Genomic DNA, 25,216 nt, shown 5'->3' with positions numbered 1-25,216 from the left:
GTTCTCTAGATCCATCCATTTGCCTGCAAATTTCAAGATGTTATTTTTTTCTGCTGTGTAGTACTCCACTGTGTAAATGTACCACATTTTCCTTATCCATTCTTCGTTCAGGGGGCATTTAGGTTGTTTCCAGGTTCTGGCTGCTATGATAAATAATGCTGCTATGAACATAGTTGAGCATGTGTTCTTGTGAGCATGCTTTGGATATATACCCAAAAGTGGTATTGCTGGGTCTTGAGGAAGGTTGTTTCCTAATTTTTCTGAGAAATCACCATACTGAAATCCAAAGCCAGTTCGCACTCCACCAGCAATGGAGGAGAATGGAGGACTGTTCCCTTTACTGGTATGTGGGGGGTTTTAACTGGACTGTAAGCTTTAGTGGGTATGTTTAAAGGGATTGAAAAAAAAGAATGCCTTTTTTTTTTTTTTTTTTGAGACAGGGTTTCTCTGTAGCTTCGGAGCCTGTCTCAGAACTCACTCTGTAGACCAGGCTGGCCTCGAACTCACAGAGATCCTCTTGCCTCTGCCCCCCGAGCGCCACCATCGCCCTGCTGAAAAAGAATGCTTTGGAAGTGCAGCAGTGACGGGAGAGGTGTTGGCAGCTAGGCACTGGCCCTTGCAGAGGGCACAGTGTGGTCCTCAGCGCCATGTGGAAGTTTCACAAGCAGCTGTTCCAGAGGGTCTCCCCAACTCCCTTCTCATCTCTGTAGGCGCCAGACACACACGGGACACAGACATACCTTCAGGCAAAACACCCAAACATATAAGAGTAAATGAAATCTTTAAAAAATTGTATAAACTCTCATGTATCTATCTTCTTGCTTCAAATTTGTATAGACCGTTTTAGGGCTATTAAATTTTTTAATAGCTGGAGATGGTGGTATACTTCTGTAATGCCAGTCTGAGGCAGAATTGCCATAAATTCTAAGTCAGCCTCACACACACATACATGTACATACACACATACATACATATATATATATATATATGCACACATATGCGCACACACACCCTGTTTCAGAAAACAAAAATAGTACTAATTAAGCCCATCTGGTTAATAGGAAGTTCTGCTTTTATAGGAAACAGTTGGATGAGGAAATGTGTTACTAATATTCTTTCATTATACCTCTTGGTCAGCAGTCTGAATCACAAGGCCAAATTGCCCAAGGGGAAATGAGTCCTCACTTGTGTGAAAATCATCTAAGTACTATTATTTATCATATTAGATTGCAGGCCAGCCCACAGACAGTTGGTTTTGGTGCATCAGAGATGTCCCCAGGTTTACTGGGTGAGACCCCCAGGACAGCACACTAGGGGAGCAGACTGTCTCCCCGACTTACAGAGTGACAGTGAAGCCCCCAAATAAGGCTAGACTTGTCATCTTATTAATTATTTTACTTTTTTCAGATTGTTTTTATGTGACCAGGTAGTAGTGACGCACACCTTTAGTCCTAAGGTTTGGGAGGCAGAGGCAGGAGGATCTCTGAGTTTGAGGCCAGCCTGGTCCACAGAGTGAGTTCCAGGACAGCCTGGGCTACACAAAGAAACCCTGTCTATGTGCGAGTATAAACCATGTGTGTGCAGGTGACAGTGGAGACCAGAGGGATGTCAAAGCCCACGGAGCTGAAGTTATAGGTGGTTGTGAGCCTCCTGATGCGGCTGTTTGGGACTGCAGTCCGTCCTAAAGGAAGCCACTGAGCCGTCTCTCCAGCTTGGATTTTTTTTTTTTTTAAGAACGTGTGTGTGTGTGTGTGTGTGTGTGTGTGTGTGTGTGTGTGTGTGCCATAGCACGACTGTAGAGGTAAGGGGAGGAGATTGTGTGAGTCAGTTTTCTCTTACCATGTGGATTCTGGTGATCAAATTCAGATTGTCAGGCTTGGCAGTGAGTACCTTCACCCACGGAGACATCTAGGCAGTCTATTTTAATCATCAGGGATTTAAAAAAAAAAAAAGGAAAACAAAAACAACGGATGAGAGCAGCATAGTCCATATCTGTGAATGAGGCATCGCCTGTCTTCTCTGCCTCTCCACTTCCAGCCTCTGCTGCCGGTTTGAACTTACTCTTGGACTGTGGCTCCAGAATATGCCATCTGCTCCCCTGAGCCCAGGATTTTAGGACTAGGATGGGAAGTGAGCTCACTTAGTGTCGCCTGTTTGAGACTAAAGCTACCTGGGAGCACCCCATAGGAGGGTGTTGGTGACTCTGCTTCCTTTGTGTGGAGAGCTATGCAGGAGCTGAGTGCAGCCCAGGCGCCGTCCTGGTGTGCTTCTCGGGGATGGAGACAGCCTCACTCAACTTTGCATCCTCTAGAGCATCCTGCACACAGCTTGGCACGAGCCTGAAAGAAAAAAGACGGAGAACTGTCTGGCTCCCGTGGAGCAAGGTTGCATGGTGGGGGTTTGGTCTGTGGAGCCAGAGTGCAGGCTGTAGGGGGGGGGGGGTGATGACGGGGTGAAGCGTGACTGCTCTCCCCTCCCCCATGCTCCATGTGGCTATCTGCCAGACAAGGACAGAAAGGCAGTGTCTGTGGGCCCAGCCACATGGAGAGGCTCCAAAAGCTTCAGCTGTGTGAGTGTTGTGAGAGGGACAATGAGTTCCTTCCTGTCCCCGAAAGGCCTTTCAGGGCTCCCCTCCACCATGGGATGGGTAGGGGCAAGCGCCTGGCTTCACTGGAGACCTGGGCTCAGTTACACCACAGATTTACTCCAGAATATATGGTGCTGGCTTGCTGTAAAGTGATAGCTAGGCCCCTGGGCGGCCGAGGCTCCAGCCCTCCCCAAACACCAAGTTTGGTGGCTTTGGCAGCTCCAGGCATTGTTCAGCTCATGGGTCCCTCCCTGCCTTCTTCCTCTTAAAAACAATTTTGTAGACATCTGTTTATTTGTGTGTGCATGCGTGCTCACGTAGAGGTCAGAGGACAGCTTGTAGGAGTTTGCTCTTCCTTCTGCCACGTAGGCTCCAGAGACTGACTCAGGTCACCAGAGCCGTCTCACCTGACCATGCATGCATGTCTTCCTCTTTATAATGTGTGGTCCATGGGTACTGTAGTTCACATATTTTTATGTTAAAATTAATTAAATTTGCTTATTTATTGTCTTGTCTGTAAAGAGACACCATGATCAAGTCTTTTTTTGGTTTCTCGAGACAGAGTTGCACTGTGTCACACACACGCACACACCCCAGCTGTCCTGGCCTCACTCTGTAGGCCTGGCTGGCCTCTAACTCACAGAGCTCCGCCTGCCTCTGCCTCCCAAGTACTGGGTTTAAAGGCGTGTGCCACCGCTTGGCTGTGACCAGCTCTTATAAAGGAAAGCATTTATTTGGGGCCTTGCTTACAATTTCAGAAGCTTAGTTCACAATCATCGTGGCAGGGCGTGTGGTGACATGAACAGTGCTAGAGCAGGAGCTGAGAATTTCCATCCCAGTCCCCAGGCACAGCCAGAGAGAGAGAGAAAGACTGAGCCTGGCTTGGGCTTTGAAACCTTACAGTCCACTGCAGAACTCACCCTCTGACAAGGAGACACCTCCTAATCCTTCTGAACAGTCCACCAGCGGGGGAGTAAACGGGCAGCTATATGAGCCAATGGGAGTTGTTCTCATTCAGACCACCACATGTATTTATTTATGTCTCTGGCCTTTCCCTCCTGGTACCTAACATCTATAAGCATGTCTTGGAACACAGCCCTTTAATTTCTTTGGGGAAGTCCTAAGCCAGGACATTGAATATCCACACTGTTGCCTGGCAGGTTATTAGCCTTGAAGAAAGGGTAGAAACGTTGAAAGCCTGAGGGGATCATATGACATCATCCTCCTGGGACAGGGTTTCTGAACGGTATCTTCTTGCCACCTCCAATTCTGGGCAGAATCTCCTAGAGATATAAAACACTGTGGAGCGGGGTGGTAATACCTGCTTCCTTCTGAGGGAAGTGGCCCATGTGACTCGCTGAGTGTGTGTCCCTGTTCCTCTAGGCCACCTGGAGCCTCTCTCGATGCTGACATGGTGACAGTGTGCAGGCAGGCCACAGGCAGCCACAACTGGACTGGAACTCTGAGCTACAGATTGGCCCACAAGTAAGAGCCTCCCTTTGCATGTACCCTGAACGTGTGGAGGGTGAGCAAGCTCGGTCACCTTCCTTCCTCCCTAACAATGTAGGAACCAAATAGTTTTTCACCCCCTTCCTTGACTAAGGGGTATCCCTCTCCTGAGCTTCTCCTTGAACTGCCTTCATTAGAGACGGGTGAGAGGAAGTGGTTGAGAGTGTCTGGGTATTGCTGAGGGGGTGTTGTGACTCTCCCAGTGCCTGAGGGAGCGTTGCCTTCCAAGCCAGGGCATATTTTTCTAGCTAATAGACTCACGGGTTTCTCCCTCATCTCTGAACCTGCAGCTTTGCAGCCGTAGCTGTCCACGTAGTCCACCCTTCCCATCTTCTGTAAGCAGGTAGCCTTTTCCCCATACTGCTCATGTTCTGTTATCGCTAAACTTATCACAGCTCTGTGGCCCAGATGCTAGAATCCTAGAAACAGGAACTCCAGATACCCATGGGTAACAGAGTCTGTGGAGAAGACACTGTCTGCAGTGTCTCCATCCTTTAGCCCTCTTGCTTGACCTCAATAAATATAGCATGTTTTTCTGACAAGCCAGTCTCTCTTCTTCAGGTACTGTTCAGTCATTCCAGGTGTTTGGGATCTTAAAGGAATACTGCAGTGGTCACAGTTGCCACCAGTTGAATACCTTGGGCATAATATATTTATTAATCTAGTAACTTATCAAACATTATGTATTGAAAACCTACCTTATACCAGGAACAAACAAAAGCAGTTTGGCTTCTATACTCAAAAAGCTCTAGTCTAAAGAAGGGAGATAGTATTGCTACCTGTAGAAGAAGAAGAAAACAGGACTATGGATATAGCTCGGTGGTAGAGCCCACCCCACATTCTCAGATCCCTGGGTTCAGTCTCTACAGTGAGAAATAAAAACACAGTAAGGACTCAAACCCAAGCCCTTGTGCCTCCAAAGCGCATATGTTTATCTATTACCAGTGTTGTCTAGTGCTGTACATGACTGAGTGGTTTGTGGCGATCTGTACTGTCGGCAGCTCGCACTAATCTGGATGGTCATGTTTCACGCATCTGTCCTCTGCTTCCATCTTGCCATGAGAAAAGAAGCTGTAAGTTCTGCCTTTTCAGTTCTTAGGAAAACAGCAATGGACTGTGATCCTGCCTAGAAATGAGGTTCATGCCACTGTCTTGAGGACAATTAGAACAATTATTTTTTTCAGGGATGGAGAGGTGGCTTAGAGGTTAAGAGTTCTTAAAACTCTTATAGAAGACCCAGGTTCAGCTCCCAACACCCACAGGGCAGCTCACAACCATCTGTAATTCCGGTTCTGAGGGGTGCAGCGCCCTCTTCTGGCCCCCATGTACACCAGGCATACATGTGACACACATACATATATGCGGCAAAACACACATAAAGTAAAAATCAAATAAATACTATTTTCCTTTGTACTCTTTTTTAAAAAAATTAATTATTTATTATTTATACAGTGTTCTGTCTGCATGCCAGAAGAGGGAACCAAATCAAATTACAGATGGTTGTGAGCCACCATATGGTTGCTGGGAATTGAACTCAGGACCTCTGGAAGAGCAGCCAGTGCCCTTAACCTTTGAGCCATCTCCCCAGTCCCTTCCTTTGTACTCTTATGGATCCTAATTGTTGTTTTCAGAAAGACCTTCTGCTTTGATAGCCATGGAAAGTGTGTTTGCGTTCTCACAAGCTTAAACTTTATACTGTGCAACCAAGATCAGCAGCATAATTTGTGAGCCGATGACGTCACTAAGGGAGAGGTCTTATATAAACAACTCTTGGTCTCTGGGATGGAAAGTTATCGTAAGAGGACGAATGCAGCTGCTAGCTGTTCATCCCTCACTGAACTTTAGCTGGAGTTTCTCAGTCTCTATACAGTCAGATGTGTATAAACTCAGGAAATGTGCCCCATTAGCTTCATGTCTGTTTACTGAGCCCGCCCATCTCATCACCATGCCTAACTGTAGTCTCTACTGTGCAAGCATGGTTTGTACTTTGAAACACATACGTTCTTATTCTCAGTAAGTGTGCTTCACATGGGTCCTTCCTAAAGGGTTTGGAGCATCCTTATGGTGCTAACCTCCTATTTAGAGGTGCATCGTTCCACACAGCTCTCTAGACAGAGCTGTCTGCAGTCATCGAGAACCTCGTCTGTCCACTGAGGAGCCATCTCCCACATGGGATTTGCAAGTTCTTAGCTGGCTGGCAGCTGGGGCATCTAAAGGAGAGAAGCTTTCATTCCATCGGATTCAGGTTCAGATAACCCCACTGGCCAGTGGAGACCATGTTTGACAGTACATGTATAGGCCATGTATAAAAATCTACTTCTCCATGGTGATTCATACATTTACTTAGGGAACAGATACTCATTGCCTCCTGCTCTGCCAGGGCTATTCTAGAAGCGAGGGAAACAGCTGTAGACAAAACAAGCCCTCTCTCACGGAGAGCCATTTCAGTGAGATTTGTGCTCCAGAGAGTGTCCTGAGATATCATGGCTTCACACCCCAGCTCAGGGTAGTTGGTGAAAATTGAAGGATTTGGCAGGGCAGTGGTGGCACTCTCGGGTGCATCTCTGAGATCGAGGCCAGCCTGGTCTACAGCGTGGGAAGTAGCTGAGTTAGTAAGGAACCTACTGTGTGAGCGTAAGATCCTGAGACCCTGTGAAAAGCTGCCTGTGGCAGTTTATGACACCAGCCTTGGGGGAAAAAGACACAGGTGGTTCCCAAGGGCTCACTGACCAGCCAGTTCAGTTCCCAGTGCCCTCATGGTTGCCCGCGACCATCTCTAACTCCAGATCCAGGGAATCTGAAGCCCTCTTCTGACCTCCATGGACACCAGGCACACACGGTTAACAGACATACATGCAGGCAAACACCCATACACATAAAAAGGAAAACAGCAGCAACAGCGAGAACCGATAGCTTCAGTGCTGTGGTTGGCAGTTAGTATGTAATACTTCCACCCGAGTTCTGGTTGCTGTCCAGGACTGGCTGAGAACAGTAACATAAGGACCACTCACCTTCTGTTTGTCTCTCTGGTACAGGGTCAAGGCAGAGGGTTCAAAGGCTGGGGAAGTTCTTGGAAGGCGGCCACTTGGGAGATCTGTTCCTTCTCGAGAGTCTAATCCAGCACTGCCCTTGGGAAGGAGCCCCCCAAGGAACCCCCACAACCTCATGCTGGAGGCAAGAGTGGACATGCTCGGCTCCAGTATGATCATCAGTGGCCCGGCTGCAGACCTCGGTGCTAAAGAGGCCAGCAGGCCCTCGAAGAAGCAGCCTGGCAGCGTCCAGAACCCTGGGCCATCCACCCGAGCCCGAGCCCAGCCCCTCAGCATAAAGGACAAGATATCCAAGTGGGAAGGCAAGAAGGAGCCACCCACTCCTGAGCCTGCCAGGCCAACAGAGGGCCAAGAGAACTACTTGCCACCCTGTGGGGTAGAGCGGAGAGGCAGCGAGATCACCAGAACAAAGAATGGGTTGAGGCTTGAAACAGAGAGCTTGGAAAATGACAGCAGAAGGACAGCAAGGACCACGTGTCAGGACACAGACCGGTGTCCAGGCCTGAGGCAGAGTGATGGGCAGCCGGAGCCCAGCCAGCGCCGAGGTGTCGAGCTGAAGCCCAGTGACTTGCGTTTTCAGAGTGACCACCTCTCCGTGCTCAAACAGGTCAGGAGACTGGAGAAGGCCTTGAAGGACGGCTCTGCTGGCTTGGACCCCCAGTTGCCGGGGACTTGTTATTCCCCACACTGTCTGCCTGACAAAGCAGAAGAGGACCAACACATTCCCGAGAGTCCTGGAAGTGGGGGTGCTTTCGCAGCTGGCCGCAGGGCCCACCACTTGGAGGACAAGGAGCCAGGCCCTGAGGCTTCAGAGGAGTGTAAAGGCCAGGAGAGTGTATACCCGGGCTCCAGGCAGTGTCCCCTGAAGCCTTTCATCAACCCCCTTCCCAAGCCCCGCAGAACGTTCAAACATGCAGGAGAAGGGGACAAGGACAGCAGTCCAGGGAGCTCAGGCATTGGCTTCAGGAAAGAGAAGAGAAACCTGCCTCCCCTGCCCTCTTTACCTCCCCCTCCCCCACCGCTGCCCTCCTCCCCGCCTCCTACTTCTGTGAATAGAAGACTGTGGACTGGGAGGCAGAGACCCAGTGCTGACCACAGGTAGGTACTCACCAGAGGACTCTGCTGTTGCCTGTGTCCCTTTGCCACTGCCCTGTCTCGTTCACCTGGGGCTCAGAGTCAGTCAAGTATTCATGGGGTGAGGCAGCTTGTTGATCGGCCTGGAAATGTGGTAACTCATGTGTTTAGCTCTTGTTCTCACAAAAGGAAGTTTTCGGGCTGGAGAGATGGCTCAGTGGTTAAGAGCCCGCTGACTGCTCTTCCAGAGGTCCTGAGGTCAATCCCAGCAACCACATGGTGGCTCACAATTATCTGTAATGAGATCTGGTGCCCTCTTCTGGTGTTGTGTGCAGGCGTACAAGTAGGCAGACTATTGATAGATATCTAGATAGATGATAGATGATAGATAGATAGATAGATAGATAGACAAAAAGAATGTTTGCTTCTAAATATTTTCCTCTGCAGGCAGACACAGTGGTACAGGCCTATAATCCCAGCTCTTGGGAGTTTGAGGCAGGAGGATCGTAAGTTCAAAGCCAGCCTGTGCAACATAGCAAGTTCTAGGCTGGCGTAAGCAACTTAGTGAGATCCTGTCTCAAAACAACAAAATTACTTTTCGGGTGTGATAAGAACTTGTAATTGTCACAAAAAGTTAAGTGAAAACATTTGTGAAGCTATCTGCTTCCTTGTTTACCTTTTTTTCTTTCAGAGTGAGTGTGTGTGTGTGTGTGTGTGTGTGTGTGTGGTCAGAATGGGTGTGGAGGCCAGAACAGACATTCGGTGTCTTTTTCTTCCTCGATTGTTCTCCACTTTATTTCTTGAGACAAAATGAATCTTTGTCTTTCATTGACCCAGCTTGGCCCAGAGACCTCTTCTGTTCCTCCAAAGTTTTGGGACTATAGGTGAACTACAATGTCCACTTGGCTTTTCTTTGGGTTTTAGGGATATTCTCATTCTCTCTCTCTCTCTCTCTCTCTCTCTCTCTCTCTCTCTCTCTCTCTGAGACAGTGTCTGTGTATGTAGTCCTGGAATTCTCAATGTAGATGAGTCTGGTCTTGAACTCACACATACCCCTGCTTCCCAAATGCTGGGATTAAGGGTGTGCACCACCATTCCCAGCTATATTTGTTGTTTGCTGTTGTTGAGACAAGGTCTTTGTAGGGGCCCCTGCAAGCTCTACAGGCGGCAGAGAAATGAATCACAGAGCTGAGAAAGAAATTCAGTTCAGCACAAAGTAGCCGGTGCAGATTCAAACTTCTGGAGTCTGACCCCAAGCAGTTTATTTTAGACATATTTAAGTAGAATACAATTTGGGGGGGTGGGGAAGTTTCCTGGTAACAGTTATGTCAATCCCGAGAGCACTATAAAGCTTAAAACTTAAACTCTCCTGCAAAGTACAGGTGGCCTCTACAATGAAGATGAGTCTATGGCTTAAGGACCCAGGATCTGGTGTGGTCTCTGACCCACATAGCACAGAGGTCAGCAGGCTATGAAGTGCATGAGACATCTTTACTATGGCTGGGTTGGTTCCATTGACTGAGAAACAAAGCCAAAGATAAAGGGAGGGAGAGTCTGGGCTAAACATTCCTGGGGGGTTTGGGTGAGGCCTGGCCCTACAAATAGAAAAGGTCACCTGGTTATTAAGAGCATCGCTCCCAGTCTTCTGGGTAGAAAACATGCATACACATCCTTTCTGTTGAGGAGACAAGCTATGTGCTTAACATTCGTGGTTTCCCTAGTGCTTGTCTGTGTGCACCAATTGGACCTCTCTGCAGGTCTTACTTTGTAGGCCAAGCTGCCATAGAACTCACGCTGTAGTTCAGGCAGGCCTCGAACTTGTGGTCATCCTGCTGTAATCTCCCAAGTGCCGAGAGTTCAGGTGTGAGCACCGTGTCTGACTTATTTTATTCCCTTACCTGCCCCTTAATTTTGCTTGACATTTTTCACTTGGGCTTTGGCCACTCATGCTCAGCCTACTGTTGCCCAGGGCCACCAGCAGCCTCAGCCTCAGTAACTCCAATGGCCAATATTCTGTCATTTTCTTCGATGCTGTCTCTTGTTATTGAGGGCAGCTATTTTATTATCCTATCTTGAAACACTGGCTTCATTTGGCTTCCGAGTCAGGCTCTTCCAGGTGAGACCTCCCCCTGACAGCTCTCCCGTCTTTCCTTTGCTCATTGTCCCTGTTAGAACAGTACCTAGTATCTTAACCTGTCCCTACGCCTGCCAGGCTCGGACCGAGGGCTCTGTCCTCTCCCTACACTTCTTCCCTGATGGGCTCATCCCATCCTGTGCGTGTCACTAGCAAGTGTATTTGAGAGCTCCTCTCAGTCTCAGAAGTGTGCATTCAGCACTGCGTGGCTCTCCACGTGGTTGTCACTCCAGGCCACCGCTAACCATCTCCTCTCGTAGTAAATGTCTTGTTAAATGACGTCATCCTTTATTTAGTCACTTGACCCAAGAGCTAGTCACTCACTCTCTTGGATTTTCTTTTTCATGTGCTCCAGACTAACCCAGGGCTAACCTAGCAAGAAGTCCTTCAGTCTTACTTTTAAAACTTGATCTCAAATCTGATTATATTACTTTGGATCCATTGCCCACCTCCCAGAATTCCTCCGAGAGGCAGTTTCCAGAAGTGAACTTGTGGCCTGCATTCTCTCAGTGTTGTTTGTCAGCTAGGGTGCTTTTGGTGCAGATAACCTGATTTTTTTTCTGTTTTCTTCAAGAGGAAAACAGTTTGCATATTCTAAAGTGTGTGTGTGTGTGTGTGTGTGTGTGTGTGTGTGTGTGTGTGTGTTTTAGACAGGGTCTCTTTATGTAGTCTGGGTTGTTCTGGAGCTCACTATATAGACCAGGCTGGCCTCAAACTCACAGAGATTCATCTGCTTCTGCCTCCCCAGAGTACTGGGATTAATAGCATAAATTACAGTGCTTGGATATATATATATATATAATAATTATATTTTTCTAAATATTCTCTCTATTACTGTCATATTTCATATACCCCTAATACATGCTTTAAATTAGGATTATGTGTATTGTTTCCTCCTACATGACTTAATATTTTTATTGCAATTTTAAAACTATTGTGAATGACGTATGCCTGTGGAGGCGTGTGCCTGAGTGCCGGTGTCCCTGAAGGGCAGAGACACTGAATCCCCGGGAGCTGGGGTTATAGTCTGTGTGGGCCTACGTGCCTGGTGCCAGGTGAACTCAGGTTCTCTGCAAGAACAATCTTCTTAGCCTCCTGTTTGTTTGTTTTTTGTATTTTGTTTTGTATCCCCCCAAAATATAGTCTCACTGTGTATCCCTAGCTGTCCTCAAACTCACTCTGTAGACCAGGCTGGCCTCAAACTCACAGAGATCCACCTGCCTCTGCCTTCCAAATGCTGGGATTGAAAGCGTGCACCACTATGCCTGGCTCCTTTGTCACAATTTTAATGTAATTAAATCCCTGCCCCCCTCCCCATTCCCCTCTCTCTGCAAGCCTTATTTTACCCTTAACTTTTTTGGTGGTGCTTTCTTCCGGTGGCTCAGTGTCAGACTGTCTTACCTGCACTGTTCTTATGTTATCAAGATAGTATCGTATCATAGGTAATTTCTTTCTTTTTTTTTTTTTTTTTTTGGTTTTTTCGAGACAGGGTTTCTCTGTAGCTTTGGAGCCTGTCCTGGAACTAGCTCTTGTAGACCAGGCTGGTCTCGAACTCACAGAGATCCGCCTGCCTCTGCCTCCCGAGTGCTGGGATTAAAGGCGTGCGCCACCACCGCCCGGCTCATAGGTAATTTCTTAAAGATTTTTTTTTAAAAAAAAAGTTTTATTTGATTATGTATACAGTATCCTACTTGCAGGCCAGAAGAGGGCACCAGATCTCATTACAGATGGCTGTGAGCCACCACGTGGTTGCTGGGAATTGAACTCAGGACCTCTGGAAGAGCAGCCAGTGCTGCTGGACAATTTCTCTAGCCCCTTCATTCTTGTTTTACTTATTTTTTAGTTTTAGTTTTTCCAGCCAGGGTTTGCCTGTGTAGCCCTGGCTGTCCTAGAACTCATTCTGTAGACCAGGCTGGCCTCAAACTCACAGAGATATGGGATTAAAGGCATGTGCCACCATCGTCCAGCTTCTTTTAAATTTTTTACATTTGTTGTTATTTTGTGGGACAGTGGAATTCAGTGTGCACAGGCACGTGGCAGAGGAAAGACTAATCTTAGTAGTCAGTTTTCGTCTTCCACAGTGTGAATTCTGGGGACTGAACTTGGGTTGTCCGACTTCGTGGCAATTGCCTTTCTCCTCTGAATCATCTTACCGGCCTTTGTTGTTGTTGTTTGTTTTTTGATACTGCGTCTCCCGTAACCCAGGCTGACCTTGAATTTGCTCTGTAGCAGATGATAAAGTTGAACTTTAATCGTCTTGTCTGTTTCCTGAGTACTGAGAGCATGTGCTACCAGGACCATTACATGATTCTAAGGGTCAAACCTAGGGCCTCTTGCATGCCAGACGAGCAGTCTACCAGTGGGGCTGTCTCCAGCCCATAAAAACCTACTAAGAGTTTTCTTTTGCTTTTGTTTGCTTTTTTTTTTTTTTTTGAGACAGCCTTGGCTGTCCTGGAACTCATTCTGTAGACCAGGCTGTCCTCTAACTCAGAGATTCCTGCCTCTGCCTCCCAAGTGCTGGGATTAAAGGTGTGCGCCACAGCGACCTGGCAAGAGCTCACATTTTCAGATGCAGACTGGGAATAGGGAGAGGCTGTGGACTCTCAAAGCCCACCTCGTGACACACCTCCTCCAGCAAGGCCACACCTGCTAAGCCTCCCCAGACAGCTCTACCAGTTGGGGACCAAGTCCAAGCACATGAGCCCACGAGGGAATTCCCTTTCAGATCACGCCATTCTGCCATGTGGGGAATGAAGTCCCAGTCTGCTCCTGTTTTAGCGAACGAGTGAATTCAGTTTGCTCATATTTGAAGATTTTTGTTCCGGTGTTCCACAAATGAGGCGGAGCTACACTTGGGTGGTTTGTTCAGTTTTATTTACAGCGTATCTGTGTCTGCACACACATGCACAGGCCATGGTACACACGTGGAGGTCAGAGAACAACCTGTAGGAGTAGCTTCCCTCCTTCCGCCATCCGGATTCTGAGGACCAAACTCTGGCCGTCAGATGTGGCAGCGAGCGCCATCACCTGAGAGCCTTTTTAAAATTTTTATTTTTATTTTTACTTTTAGCAGGCAGGGTTTCATTATTTTGTGCACTGGAAACACTAGGAATGTTAAGCACATAGCTTGTCTCCTCAACAGAAAGGATGTGTACACATGTTTTCCACCCAGAAGCTGGGAGCGATGCTGTTTGTAGGGCCAGGCCTCACCCAAACCCCCCAGAATGTTTAGCCCAGACTCTCCCTCCCTTTATCTTTGGCTTTGTTTCTCAGTCAATGGAACCAACCCAGCCATAGTAAAGGTGTCTCATGCACTTCATAGCCTGCTGACCTCTGTGCTATGTGGGTCAGAGACCACACCAGATCCTGGGCCCTTAAGCCATAGAACCCATCTTCATTGTAGAGGTCACCTGTACTTTGCAGGAGAGTTTTGATGTAGTCACACTTTAAGCTTTATTGTGCTCTCGGGGTTGATATAATTGTTTCAGGAAACTTTTTTCCCAAAATTATACTCTACTTACATATGTCTAAAATAAACTGCCTGGGGTCAGACTCTAGAACTTTTGAACCTGAGCTGGCTACTTCGTGCTGAACCGAATTTCTTCTTGTTGTTTGTTGTTCTTGTTGTTGTTGTTCTTCTTCTTTTTTTTTTTTTTTTTTTTTTTTTTTTTTGGTTTTTTGAGACAGGGTTTCCCTGTGTAGCTTTGGAGCCTGTCCTAGAACTAGGTCTGTAGACCAGGCTGGCCTTGAACTCACAGAGATCTCCTTGCCTCTGTCTCTTGAGTGCTGGGATTACAGGTGTGAACCACTACTGCCCAGCCCAAGTTTCTTTTTACCTCACTTGGATAATATTTCTACTTGTAGGAACCCCCACAATGTAGCCTGGCTGTCCTGGAACTCACTGTGTAGACCAGGCTGATTTCAAACTCAGATTCTCCTGCTTCTGCCTTCCAAGTGCTGGGATTCTATGAGCCATTTTACCAGCCCACTGTATTTGTTCTGTTGTTGTTGTTCATTTGTTTGTTTAAATTCTTTTAAATTAAAAAAAATCATATATGGGATGGAGAGGTGGCTTAGCAGTTAAGAACGCTGGCTGCTCTTCCAAAGGACCTGGGTTCAATTCCCAGCACCCACAGGGCAGCTCACAACTGTCTATAACTCCAGTTCTAGGGAATCTGACACCTTCACACAGATATATATGCAGGCAAAACAAAGACCCATGCACATAAAAATAAATTTTTTAAAAATTATATACATGGGTGTTTTGCCTGTGTGTGTGTGTGTGTGTGTGTGTGTGTGTGTGTGTGTGTGTGTCTGTGCACCACATGCATGTCCAGAACCCACAAACTCCAAAGAGGGTTTCAGAGCCCCTGGAACTAGAGAAGCACAGGGTTGTAACCAGCCCTGTCAGTGCTGGTAATTGAACTTAGATCGTATGGAAAGACCACCAAATGCTCTTAACCTGAGCCATCTCTCCAGCCTGGTTTTTTGTTATTGTTGGTTTGTATGTTTGTTTGTCTCATTAAATTAATACTGTGTGTGTGTGTGTGCGTGCGTGTGCGCGCGCGCGCGCGCCTGTGGAGGCCAGAAGAGAGTGTTGGATCCTTTGGAGCTGGAGATAACTGCTGTGGGTGCCGGGGAATAGAACTCGAGTTCTCTGCGAGAGCTGCTGCTCTGAACTGCTCAGCCACTTCCCCAGCTGTTCTAGTTTGTGTTGAAGGAGGAGCTGGCTTTGGTGCCAGGGATTAAACCCAGGGCCTTCTCCATGTTAAATTCATGTTCTTCCACTGAGCCACGTACCCTCAGCCTCCATCTCCAGTTCTAAGTCCTTTCCAGCCCAGCCCCAAAGCCTGGCTGCCTTCATTACCTCCTTCTTCCCTGAGCGATGCCCCTCCCTCTTCCCTCCTCCCTCCCTGGGGCGATCTTTCCTGCGTGTCGTGGTTGGACAGACAGCTCAACCTGGTGAATCATTATTCTTGTTATCTTTTTTCTCCTTGCTACAGTCTGCTGTTTTCAGCCTTCTAGCATTTTCCGTTTAAGCAGCTAAAATTACTTTGTTTCAGTTCAAAACTGAAATGTGTCTTGGCCAGTTTAGATCCGATCACATGAGCTGCTGAGCTGCGTTTCAACAGTCTGACTTTAGGCTCCTCATTCTGTTTAAAATACTACAACAGAGGTGAGCAGGGCAAGGTGTTCACTTTCTACACCTAAAAAAAAAAAAAGTATGCTCTTTGTTATGGTTCTATCTCCTAGAGAAAGAAAAACGGTTTACCCTGCATTTGGCAGACGTCCTGCCTTCTCTGAGTCAGGAGAGCCAAGCCAAGACTGAAGAAATGATGAAGGATCCCGAGGCCGGGAGGGTTTGGGGTTACACAGCCAGTCTGGGGGCTTTGCGGACTGAAGTCACTGTGTTTTCATTGGCCAATCAGCACACCCCAACTGAGCCACACCAGGGGATGCTGATTCTTGGTTTGAGGAAAATGCCTTTTTTCCCTCTTCTCTCTGTCCTTTTCCCTCCTCCCTCCCCTCACCTGCCTCCTTCCTCTGCTTTTCTCCATTTCTCTAAAACCCCCAAGAGATAAGCTGCCGAGACTTCGGCCCTCGGCCTAACCCCTCACATGTCAGGAAATTCCAAAGATAAGCATCCTCCAGTCACGTGAGCTTGGCTATGTATGTTTATGGCACACATTTAATAACCCTGCAGGAATGCCTTGAGGCTGCCGTGAAACTAACGTGATTTTTTTTTGTGTAAGTGTCTCACATTCATAGAGATGCATGCTCCAAATATTTTATCTTGAATTTAGATTTTTACATTTAAGTTCTGTTTGGTCGTGTAACAGTTTTTAAACCTTTATAAAACCAAATAGCTCCACCCACTTTGATTTTGACTTTTCCGCTGATGGTTTGAACACCGAATAGAATTGTGCTTTCCCTGGGGCTTCCTCCACAGGCCTTGGGAGCAGAGGCAGCCGCAGACGCCGCACCACTGCTAAGGGATCTGTGCTGTCCCCTGTCCATCACTGCCACGCCACGCTGGGGCTGGCAGTTCCACGCAGTCTGACTGGACAGGACCCTGAGCTACCATCCATTTGTCAGTCAAAGTTAACTCTGTAGCCTTGCCTCCGTGTCCCTGTCCACATGGGTGCCAGCCTCGAGGCAAGCCTGAGATGCCACGCAGAAAACATGACTTAGTTTAAGAACTTCAGAAGAGGGCCGGAGAGAGGCTCAGTGGTTAAGAAGAGCCCTTGCTCCAACTGCAGGACCCAAGTTCAGTTCCCAGCACCCACATCAGGGGCTCACAGTCCCCTGTAACTCTTGCTCCAGGAGATGCGCTAACTCTGTGGCCTCTGCAGGCACCTGCACACACAGAAAAATGATAAACGTGAACCTTTAAAACTATGGTGAGTGTTTGGCCTGCATGTGTGTATGTGCACCATGTCGGTCTTCCAGCACTCAGGAGGCAGGCGGATCTCCGTGAGTTCGAGGACAGCCTGGTCTACAAGAGCTAGTTCCAAGACAGGCACCAAAGCTACAGAGAAACCCTGTCTCTGATAGATGCCTGTGGAGATGAGAAAGAGGGTCCTGGAGCCCCCGGAACTGGAAATACGGATGTCATAAACCACCCGTGGATGCTGGGAACCAAGCCCAAGTCCTGCACAAGAGCCACATGATCCCCAAGTAAATCTGTTAAAAAGAATGTCAAACTGGGCTTGGTGGCATATGCCTATAATCTCAGCACTTGGGGGGCAGAAGCAGGGGGATCTCTGTGAGTTCGAGACCAGCCTAGTCTATAATAGTGTATTCTAGGACAGCCAGGGCTACATAGTGAGACCCTGTTGCAAAAAAAAAAAAAAAAAAAAAAAAAAAAGGAATGAATGAATTAGTTTGAGGTTGAGAGTAAAATTGTTTTGAGAAGCTTGGTTTAACAGAAATTTACTTCACCAGTGTCTACCCTGGAAAACAAAGAGGACTTGGTTGTTGTTCTGTGTTCCGAGAGCCTTTATTTTGTCTTACTTCTCACCAGAAAATGAGGATCACTGGGTCTCGGACACTGTTAGTAGGCCTTCAGGTTTTTGCCTCTAGCAGCTTCAGAGTTTTGGATCTTATATTAAGATCTTTAATCATAGGACCGGGACAGATGGCTCTATGGTTAAGAGCACTGACTGCTCTTCAGAGGACCTGGGTTCAATTCCCAGCACCCACATGGCAGCTGTTAACTGTCTGTAACTCCAAGATCTGACACCCTCACACAGAGATACATGCAGGCAAAACATCAATGCACATAAAATAAGAATAAATAAATTACTTTTTAAAAAAATATCTTTAATCAGATGGATTTTTCTGCAGATAAGAGATACAGATATTCATTTTTCCTTGCACTGTTTGTTGAAGAGGCCTTCTTCTAGTTTATGTTTTTGACACATTAGTCAAGATGCTGTGGCTGTGTGTTTACTCTGGGTCCTTCTGTCTGCTCCTTAAGTGTTTATATGTCTGGAGTTTTGTGTTTTTGAGACAGAGTTGTACTCTGCAGCCCTGATTGCTATGTGGACCAGGCTGGCTTCAGCTTTACAAAGGTCTGCTTGCTGGTGCCTCTAGAGTACTGAGATTAAAAGTGTGAGCCACCACATCTGACTAAACATAGCTTTCTTGTTTTCATTGATAGCCGGGCATGGTGGTGCAGGCCTGTAGCCCCTGCCTCAGGAGGATTGCTGTGAGTACAAGATCAGCCTGTACTCTGCTTCAAAAAAAAAAAAAAAAAAAACAAAAAACAATCAATTAATCAATTAGATAATTAATCAAATAGTTAATTAGTCAAATATTCATTTACTTATCCAGCCAGCAAATCTACTGTGACTATATTTGGTGTTAGATAAGGGAGTGTATTAATGAGGAAGCTGACAGAGACCCTGCCCTGCTAAAGAACCCGGACTGACAGCAGGAGGAGACAGCTGCTGGGTGAGGCTCCCAGGAAGCATAGGTGCTGTGGGAATGTTCAGCAGGTGAACCCAGCCTGCTAGGGCACAGGGTGGCCTTGAGAGGAAGAGATGTGTAGATGCTTGGTGGGAGGGGGAGGCAGATGGAAGTTCCGTGAAGGAGCAGATATAGGTTTCTTCGTGCTGGAGGAACTGAAGGCCAGGGGTCTGGACAGCGTGGGATAGGGGTCCCCAAGGATGGACGAGGAGGCCGTGCGGTCTAATGTAACCAATCCTAGAGCTCTAGAGACAAAAGGAGCACCGGGAAGAAACACGGCACAGCTTTGAAGGGGCAGTCATCAGGTTTGCATCTGTTAGGGTTCCCCTTGGCGACAGAGTGGGTGTCGTGGTCAGGTTGTGATGTAATTCCAGTGGGGGCCCTGGAGGAAGTGATCAGTTTCCAGTGGCTTGGGGAGGTAGAATGCGGTTAGTTGGTTAGGTGTAGGTGGGCTAGGAGAAGGGGCTCAGCAGAGTGCCTGCAGCTTCAGGCATAAACATCTGGTTGGCTTTCCAGGGGGCAGCTCTAAGAGAGGAACCTCTTTTGAGACATGTTAATTTTGAGGTTCTTGCCCTCTGCCTTAAATTAGCATTTCATTTACAAAAGTATGGAAAAGTCATTAGTAATCCTCACACAGTAATTGGACATTGGTCATGATTTTTTAAAAATGTTTTTTGAGACAATTTCATGATATTCTCCAGGCTGATCTCAAACTTGAGATCCCCTGCCTCAGCCTCCTGAGTTCTGGTATTAGACTCCCATGGAGGGAGGGCTAGAAAAGAAAGGAACTAGGAAAGAGAGAAATAGAAGAAGAAATTCACTGGAGATGGATGCGGCGTACTGGGGATGTCTTCGTTGCTCGCCTAGTACCATGAAGGCCTGGGTTTAGTCCCTAGCACCACACAGAGCAGGCATGATCTTCACAGTAGTAATCCCAGCACTTGGGAGGCAGAGGCAAAAGAAGCAGAAGTTCCAGGCCATCCTCAACTCCACAGTATATTGGACCAAGCCCGAGCTACAAGGGAGTTCATTGCAACAGAGAGATCAGGGTCTAAAGCCAGCTGCAATGTGGTCATTGGAGGACCTGCGAGGCAAGGAAGTTATAGGGGGTCACATTCTCTCCAACTGTAAGGCAGGGACTCCTTGCCTTTGCTTCACTGGTTCGGAGCACAGTGTGACCCACAGAAGGCATTTGGCACACCTGTGGGTGGTGTGGTGCCTGAGTGCTGGGCATGTTTAGCTAGAGACCTGATCAGTTGTGCTTATCATCCATTCGCCTTTGAAATACCCTTCTCCTCCAAGTTACTACATAAAGATGCTAAAACCTTTCTCAAGTTCAAAGTTGTACGTACAGTGGACCAGTCATTCATTTGAACAGGTTTCTCTTACCTGTGTTGTGGCCGGGCCGTTCTCACCCAAGAAAAGGAGACCAGGATGAGCTCCTTAGAGTTTTTTTATTAAGCCACACAGACCCTACTACAAATCTAAAGAGGCGGCCCTGAGCTGAGTGAATAAGGGGGTTTATACAAGAAAAAACCACGCCGGGCGGTGGTGACGCACGCCTTTAATCCCAGCACTTGGGAGGTAGAGGCAGGCGGATCTCTGTGAGTTTGAGACCAGCCTGGTTTACAAGAGCTAGTTCCAGGACAGGCTCCAAAACCACAGAGAAACCCTGTCTCGAAAAACCAAAAAAAGAAAAAAAGAAAAAAACCACAAGTTTGTTACATCCCCCCTGCTATAGCTGTGATAGCTGTCAGCAAACATGACAGGATATGAACTTTTTTGTTTGTTTTGTTTTTCGATACAAGGTTTATAGCCCTGGCTGTCCTGGAACTCGCTTTGTAGACCAGGCTAACCTCGAACTCACAGAGATCCATCTGCCTCTCTGCCTCCCAAGCTCTGGGTTTAAAGGCCGGACTGAGGACGTGAACTTTTAAGGCCAGGACAAAGTCGTGTCTTCAAGTCATCACTGTTTGAGAGGGAAGAGGTTACAGAAGCAGAACAATGCAGGTGTACCTGCCCGAGGGTCAGCCTGACCTCAGGGATAGCTCCAGGTCAGGTCAGGATTTAGCAAATATACTTCCCTCACTTCACCCGAACCTCAGCACCAGAGGACAGAAGTCCCTGCAAGCCAGCCATTGCACCAGTGATCCTGACTCGACGGTGATAAGCCAGACCTTGGAATAATTGGAGTTCTGCTTTTCTCTTGGTTCTGGAAACTGTTCGTGTGAAGTCCGAAGCTCCTTCTTGCTGCTCTGTGGATCTTACTTTGTTTTGATTTACAATGTTGTAAAAAGATTTCACACTTTGGTCACTTGAAAACCAGCACCTTACTTAACACAGAGATGGACTCATCATTAGGAAACCCTGTGGTAATTTATTTTACAAGTTAAGCTTTGCCGCAGAGGCAGGAGGATCACAAGTACAAAGGCCAACCCGGGCGACATACTGAGAGACCCTCATACATACAGGGAACCCAGTATGATGGAGCACACCTTTAAACCTGGTGCTTGGGAGGCAGAGGCACGAGGATCTCCAGCCTGGTCTACAGAGCAAGTTCCAGGACAGCCAGGGCTACAGGTAGAAACCCTGATTTGAAAAAACAAAAACAAAACAAAAAGCCAGGGACCAAGGGTAAAGTGACAGGGCACTTGTTTAGTGTGCTCAAGGCTATGGAGGGTTTGCGATGTAACTGTTTCTGACTTTGTTTTGACTTTCTATTACATTTATTTATCTGTGGGTCTGTGTGAGGAGGGTGCTCGGGTAGGTAGCGTGAAGCAGGGCTGGAGAGGAGTTGCAGGACTTGTTTCTCGTCTTATGCTGTGTGGGTCCAGCAGGTTGAACTCAGGTCATCAGACTTGTTGGCAAACACCTCTGCCCGCTGAGCCATCGCAGGGCCCTCATTTTCCTTTGTTTGTTTTTGTTTGATGTTACTGTGGGGGTTTTGTTGTTTGTTTGTTTGTTTTGTGGCAAGATCTACAGCCTAAGTAGGATCGGGACTATTGACAATTCTCCTGCCTCAGCCTCCAGAGTTCTGGGATTATAAACATTCATCACCATGCCCAGTTTTTATTTGTTTTATTATTATTATTATTGTACTGTACTTAAGGTTTTTTAGACAGGTCTCACAATGTCGTTCTGATTGACCTGGAATTCACTATGAAGACTAGACTGGCCTAGAACTCACGTAGATCTACCTGCTTCTGCCTCCACAATGCTAGGATTCTGCACCATAATACCTAGCTCCTAGCTGTGTCTCATTATGCAGACCAGGCTGACCTATAACTTGATAACCATATCCTCCTGTCTTAGCCTCCCAAGTGCTGGAGTTGTAGACATGTACTCCATGCCTGCCTCCAGATCAGTTCTTCAAAGAAAGTTCATATTCTTAAAATGTAGTCTTTCGCCGGGCAGTAGTGACACGTGCCTTTAATCCCAGCACTTGGGAGGCAGAAGCAGGAGGATCTCTGTGAGTTAGAGGCCAGCGTGGTCTACAGACGGAGTTCCAGGACAGCTAGAGATACACAGGGAAACCCTATCTCAAAAACAAATAAACATACTCGGGAGGCAGAGGCAGGCGGACCTCTGTGAGTTCGAGACCACCTGGTCTACAGAGCTAGTTCCAGGACAGGCTCCAAAGCCACAGAGAAACCCTGTCTCGAAAAAAAACAAAAAAAACAAAAACAAGCAAACAAACAAAAATGTAGTCTTTCTAGATGCTGCTTAGGGTATCAAAACCTTTTATGTGTCAGGATTCAAATGCAAAGCATACCTTATATATTAGCATCTTGCTCCCATAAATATGGAAAAAAAAATCACAACAGAGTTAAGGTGTGTCTTAAAGTCCAGAGCGTCCAGCAGTAGCCATTTGGATAATGGTTAATCCCATTCCAGCAAAGCCCAGGATCATCTAGGCTAGTAGTTGTACTGTAAGGAAGAGAGCTGGGTCCTTGAATTCATGCCCTGAAATATACAGACATCTTTAGTTGTTAGGGTGCTGCTCCACAAACCACACCTTCACCCCAGTGTCCACCATCAGAGTACTTACTAGTCTAGGCAAAGAACAACCAGAGAAAGCAGCTAACACTATGTCCCAGACTGGACCCATCTGCTAGAGCTCCAAGACTTAGACCCTTTGTCCTGCCTGGAACCCTCAATGGAGGCAGAAGAGGCTCATGGGCTGATAGCGCCCCTTTGGGATGGGTTTCTGCTACAACTCAGGCATCTGCCTTGGCTTCCAGCTCTGCAGCCCTGGCCTGAGAGCTCTGAGTTGGCCCCTTTGCCCTGTGACCTCTGCCGTGTTCGGAACCAACCTCAACTGATTCACATTCTCTCTTTCTTTCCTTCCGTGGTGCGCAATGCAGGAAGTCCTATGAGTTTGAAGACCTACTGCAGTCCTCCTCTGAGAGCAGCAGGGTGGACTGGTACGCACAGACCAAGCTGGGACTCACACGCACTTTATCGGAGGAGAACGTCTACGAAGACATTCTAGGTAAGAGGCCAAACTCTGTGTGGAGGGCTGTGAGTGAGAAGGACAGAGTTAGCACGGAGTTTCTGCTCCAAACACACATGCGTGCACTTGAAGACAGATGTGCCATTAATGTACGAGAAAGCAGCAGGTAGGCGAGCTGGGAGGGGGGGCCTCAGCGGGCTGAAGGAGGACCAGCTGGCGAGGACCAGCGAGCTGAGCAGGCAACAGGGTGATCTGAGAAACAGAGCCCCCCTCGAAATCCAGGGTAGGATCCTGGCTCTGCACTTGTTAGCTTTGTGACTTTAGCTGGTGGCACAGGGCTCAGAATGTGAGTTCTTTGTCCATCTCGTGATGATGGTGGCTGCCTTGCAAAGTTGCGTTAGGATTGATGAGAATATATAACAGGCCTCTCCGCCATCAGCTGTGGAATGGAGACACTGTGTGCCAGCATGCTTTTTCCATGAGAGCGGGACTCCGGCAGGGTAGCAAAGCAGAGACTAAATGACATCTGACGAGAACCTCCTCGGCTTCCAAAGAGGACTTAGGTCCAGGGTTTATTTCAGAGTTCAGGAATCTCGATTTCAGCGAGGCGTGAGCTCAGACCTGAGTCTGCTCGTGATGGCTGAAGAAAGGAGACGATGTATAGCAGTGTGGCCTGGAGCCCACAGGCCGTGTCTCAGCACCAGTTATCCCGCTTTGACTGTCACTGTGGCCCATTGCAAAGCCAGCAACTCGAGAAGCTCTGGGGGTACTTGGAGAAGTCAGGGTGCTGGACATGCTGGTCTCATATGAGTCAGAGGATCCGCCTGTAGCCTGGGTCTTTAAGCGTCACTTAGGAACTGCTTTCCCAGAACTGGCAGGAATGAAAGACAAATACCAGGCTGATATAAAAGAAAATAGTAAAAATAAAGGCAAATCTTGCTTGATGTGAGCCACCTTAGAAGAAACAGGGTTTCTCTGTGGTTTTGGAGCCTGTCCTGGAACTAGCTCTTGTAGACCAGGCTGGTCTCGAACTCACAGAGATCCGCCTGCCTCTGCCTCCCGAGTGCTGGGATTAAAGGCGTGCGCCACCATCGCCCGGCTGGATAGGATTCTTCTCAGTTAGAAGACACTGAAAACTGGTTTGTGTCACAGGAATAGCTTGTAGTTTATAATCTCCTCTACAGATGGCATAAAGCTTTAACATGATAAATTCCCCCAGCACACTTTAGCTGTTATAAACACATATACTTAGAATCATAACTATGTACACAGTGTTCTGTCTGCGTGTACACCTGCAGGCCAGAGGAGGGCTCCAGTTCTCATTACAGATGGTTGTGAGACACCATGTGGCTGCTGGGAATTGAACTCAGCACCTCTAGAAGAGCAGGCAGTGCTCTTAACCGCTGAGCCTCCTCTCCAGCCACCTCAGTGTAACCTTAGAAACAGAAAAAGAGCTAATGAGAGAGAAACACACAGGCATTTGCACGTGAGGGCAGACAGCGCACCTGGGGTCATCAGTACCAGAAATGCCTCCTGAAGGGAGGAAGCACAGGAGGGCAGGAGGGATTAGCCGAATTGTTTGAACCACAGCATCAGGCTGGGTTCCCACCCTTGTAATGAGATAGCAAAGGTACTTTGGGGGAAGCAGTAACCCAAGCTGGCTTCTCCTTTCTTCTCCCAGGGTGACTTTGTTCCCAGGCAGCCCTCTGGACCTGTGGCTTCCCCCTCTAGATCTAGAGCCTGGGGCCTACGAAGCCAGCAAAAGCCCTGAGTCGCTCTGGCCAGACCAGTTTATGTCCCATGATCATTTTCAGAGCCGGAAGTGACGTTCAATGTCTGCCTTAGGCCTGGGCTGTCAAACCGTCCTGAACTCACCTGTAGGCTAGTGTCCAGGCCCCGTAGAGCAGCAAGCCCTGGACCTGGGGATGCAGTTACACAAGTCAGGAGATGGGGAGTTATCCCTTAGTAAAAATCAGGTTCTGCTGCTACAAGGAAGGGGTGACCAGTAAAACCACACACAGCCCACAAGCACGCACATGGAAAAGCAAAGCCTTAGTGCTCCCATATAAAAAGTTCAGGTGCCTGGAGAGATGGCTCAGTGGTTAAGAACTCTGGCTGCTCTTCCAGAGGACCTGGGTTCAATTCCTAGCAGCCACATGGCAGCTCACACCTGTCTGTAACTCCAGTTCCAGAAGTTCTGACACCCTCACACATGCAGGCGAAACACCAATGCACATAAAATAAAAATGATAAGTAAATAGTTTTTCAGTGGACAGTGGTGGCACATGCCTTTAATCTCAGCACTCGGGAGACAAAGGCAGGTGTGTGGCCAGCCTGGTCTACAGAATGAATTCCTGGACAGCTGTTATACAGAGAAAACCTGTTTCATAAACCAGGAGAGAAAAAAAGGGACAAGTTCAGGGCCTTGAGAGATGGCA

General features: G+C 47.7%; 1 protein-coding gene across 2 annotated transcripts in view; it reads left to right on the top strand.

Moving 5' to 3' along the window:
- Positions 1–25,216, top strand: part of LOC121463473 (DENN domain-containing protein 2A-like) — a 96,709-nt gene that overhangs the window by 28,608 nt on the left and 42,885 nt on the right. Inside the window, exons 2-4 of one of the 2 annotated variants that reach the window (XM_041675710.1) lie at positions 3,971–4,072; positions 7,132–8,244; positions 22,690–22,817. In XM_041675710.1, coding sequence (XP_041531644.1) covers positions 3,999–4,072; positions 7,132–8,244; positions 22,690–22,817 — 1,315 coding nt within the window. In that variant the 5' untranslated portion in view covers positions 3,971–3,998. The remainder of the gene's footprint in view (positions 1–3,970; positions 4,073–7,131; positions 8,245–22,689; positions 22,818–25,216) is intronic. The other variant, XM_041675711.1, reaches the window with a different exon arrangement.

Source organism: Microtus oregoni, unplaced genomic scaffold (assembly GCF_018167655.1).
Source record: "Microtus oregoni isolate MIOR12 unplaced genomic scaffold, Mior012 000026F_ref0000081, whole genome shotgun sequence".
In the NCBI taxonomy this organism is placed as follows: domain Eukaryota; kingdom Metazoa; phylum Chordata; class Mammalia; order Rodentia; family Cricetidae; genus Microtus; species Microtus oregoni.
Note: the sequence above shows the minus strand (reverse complement) of the source record. Positions and strands in the feature narration are given on the sequence as shown.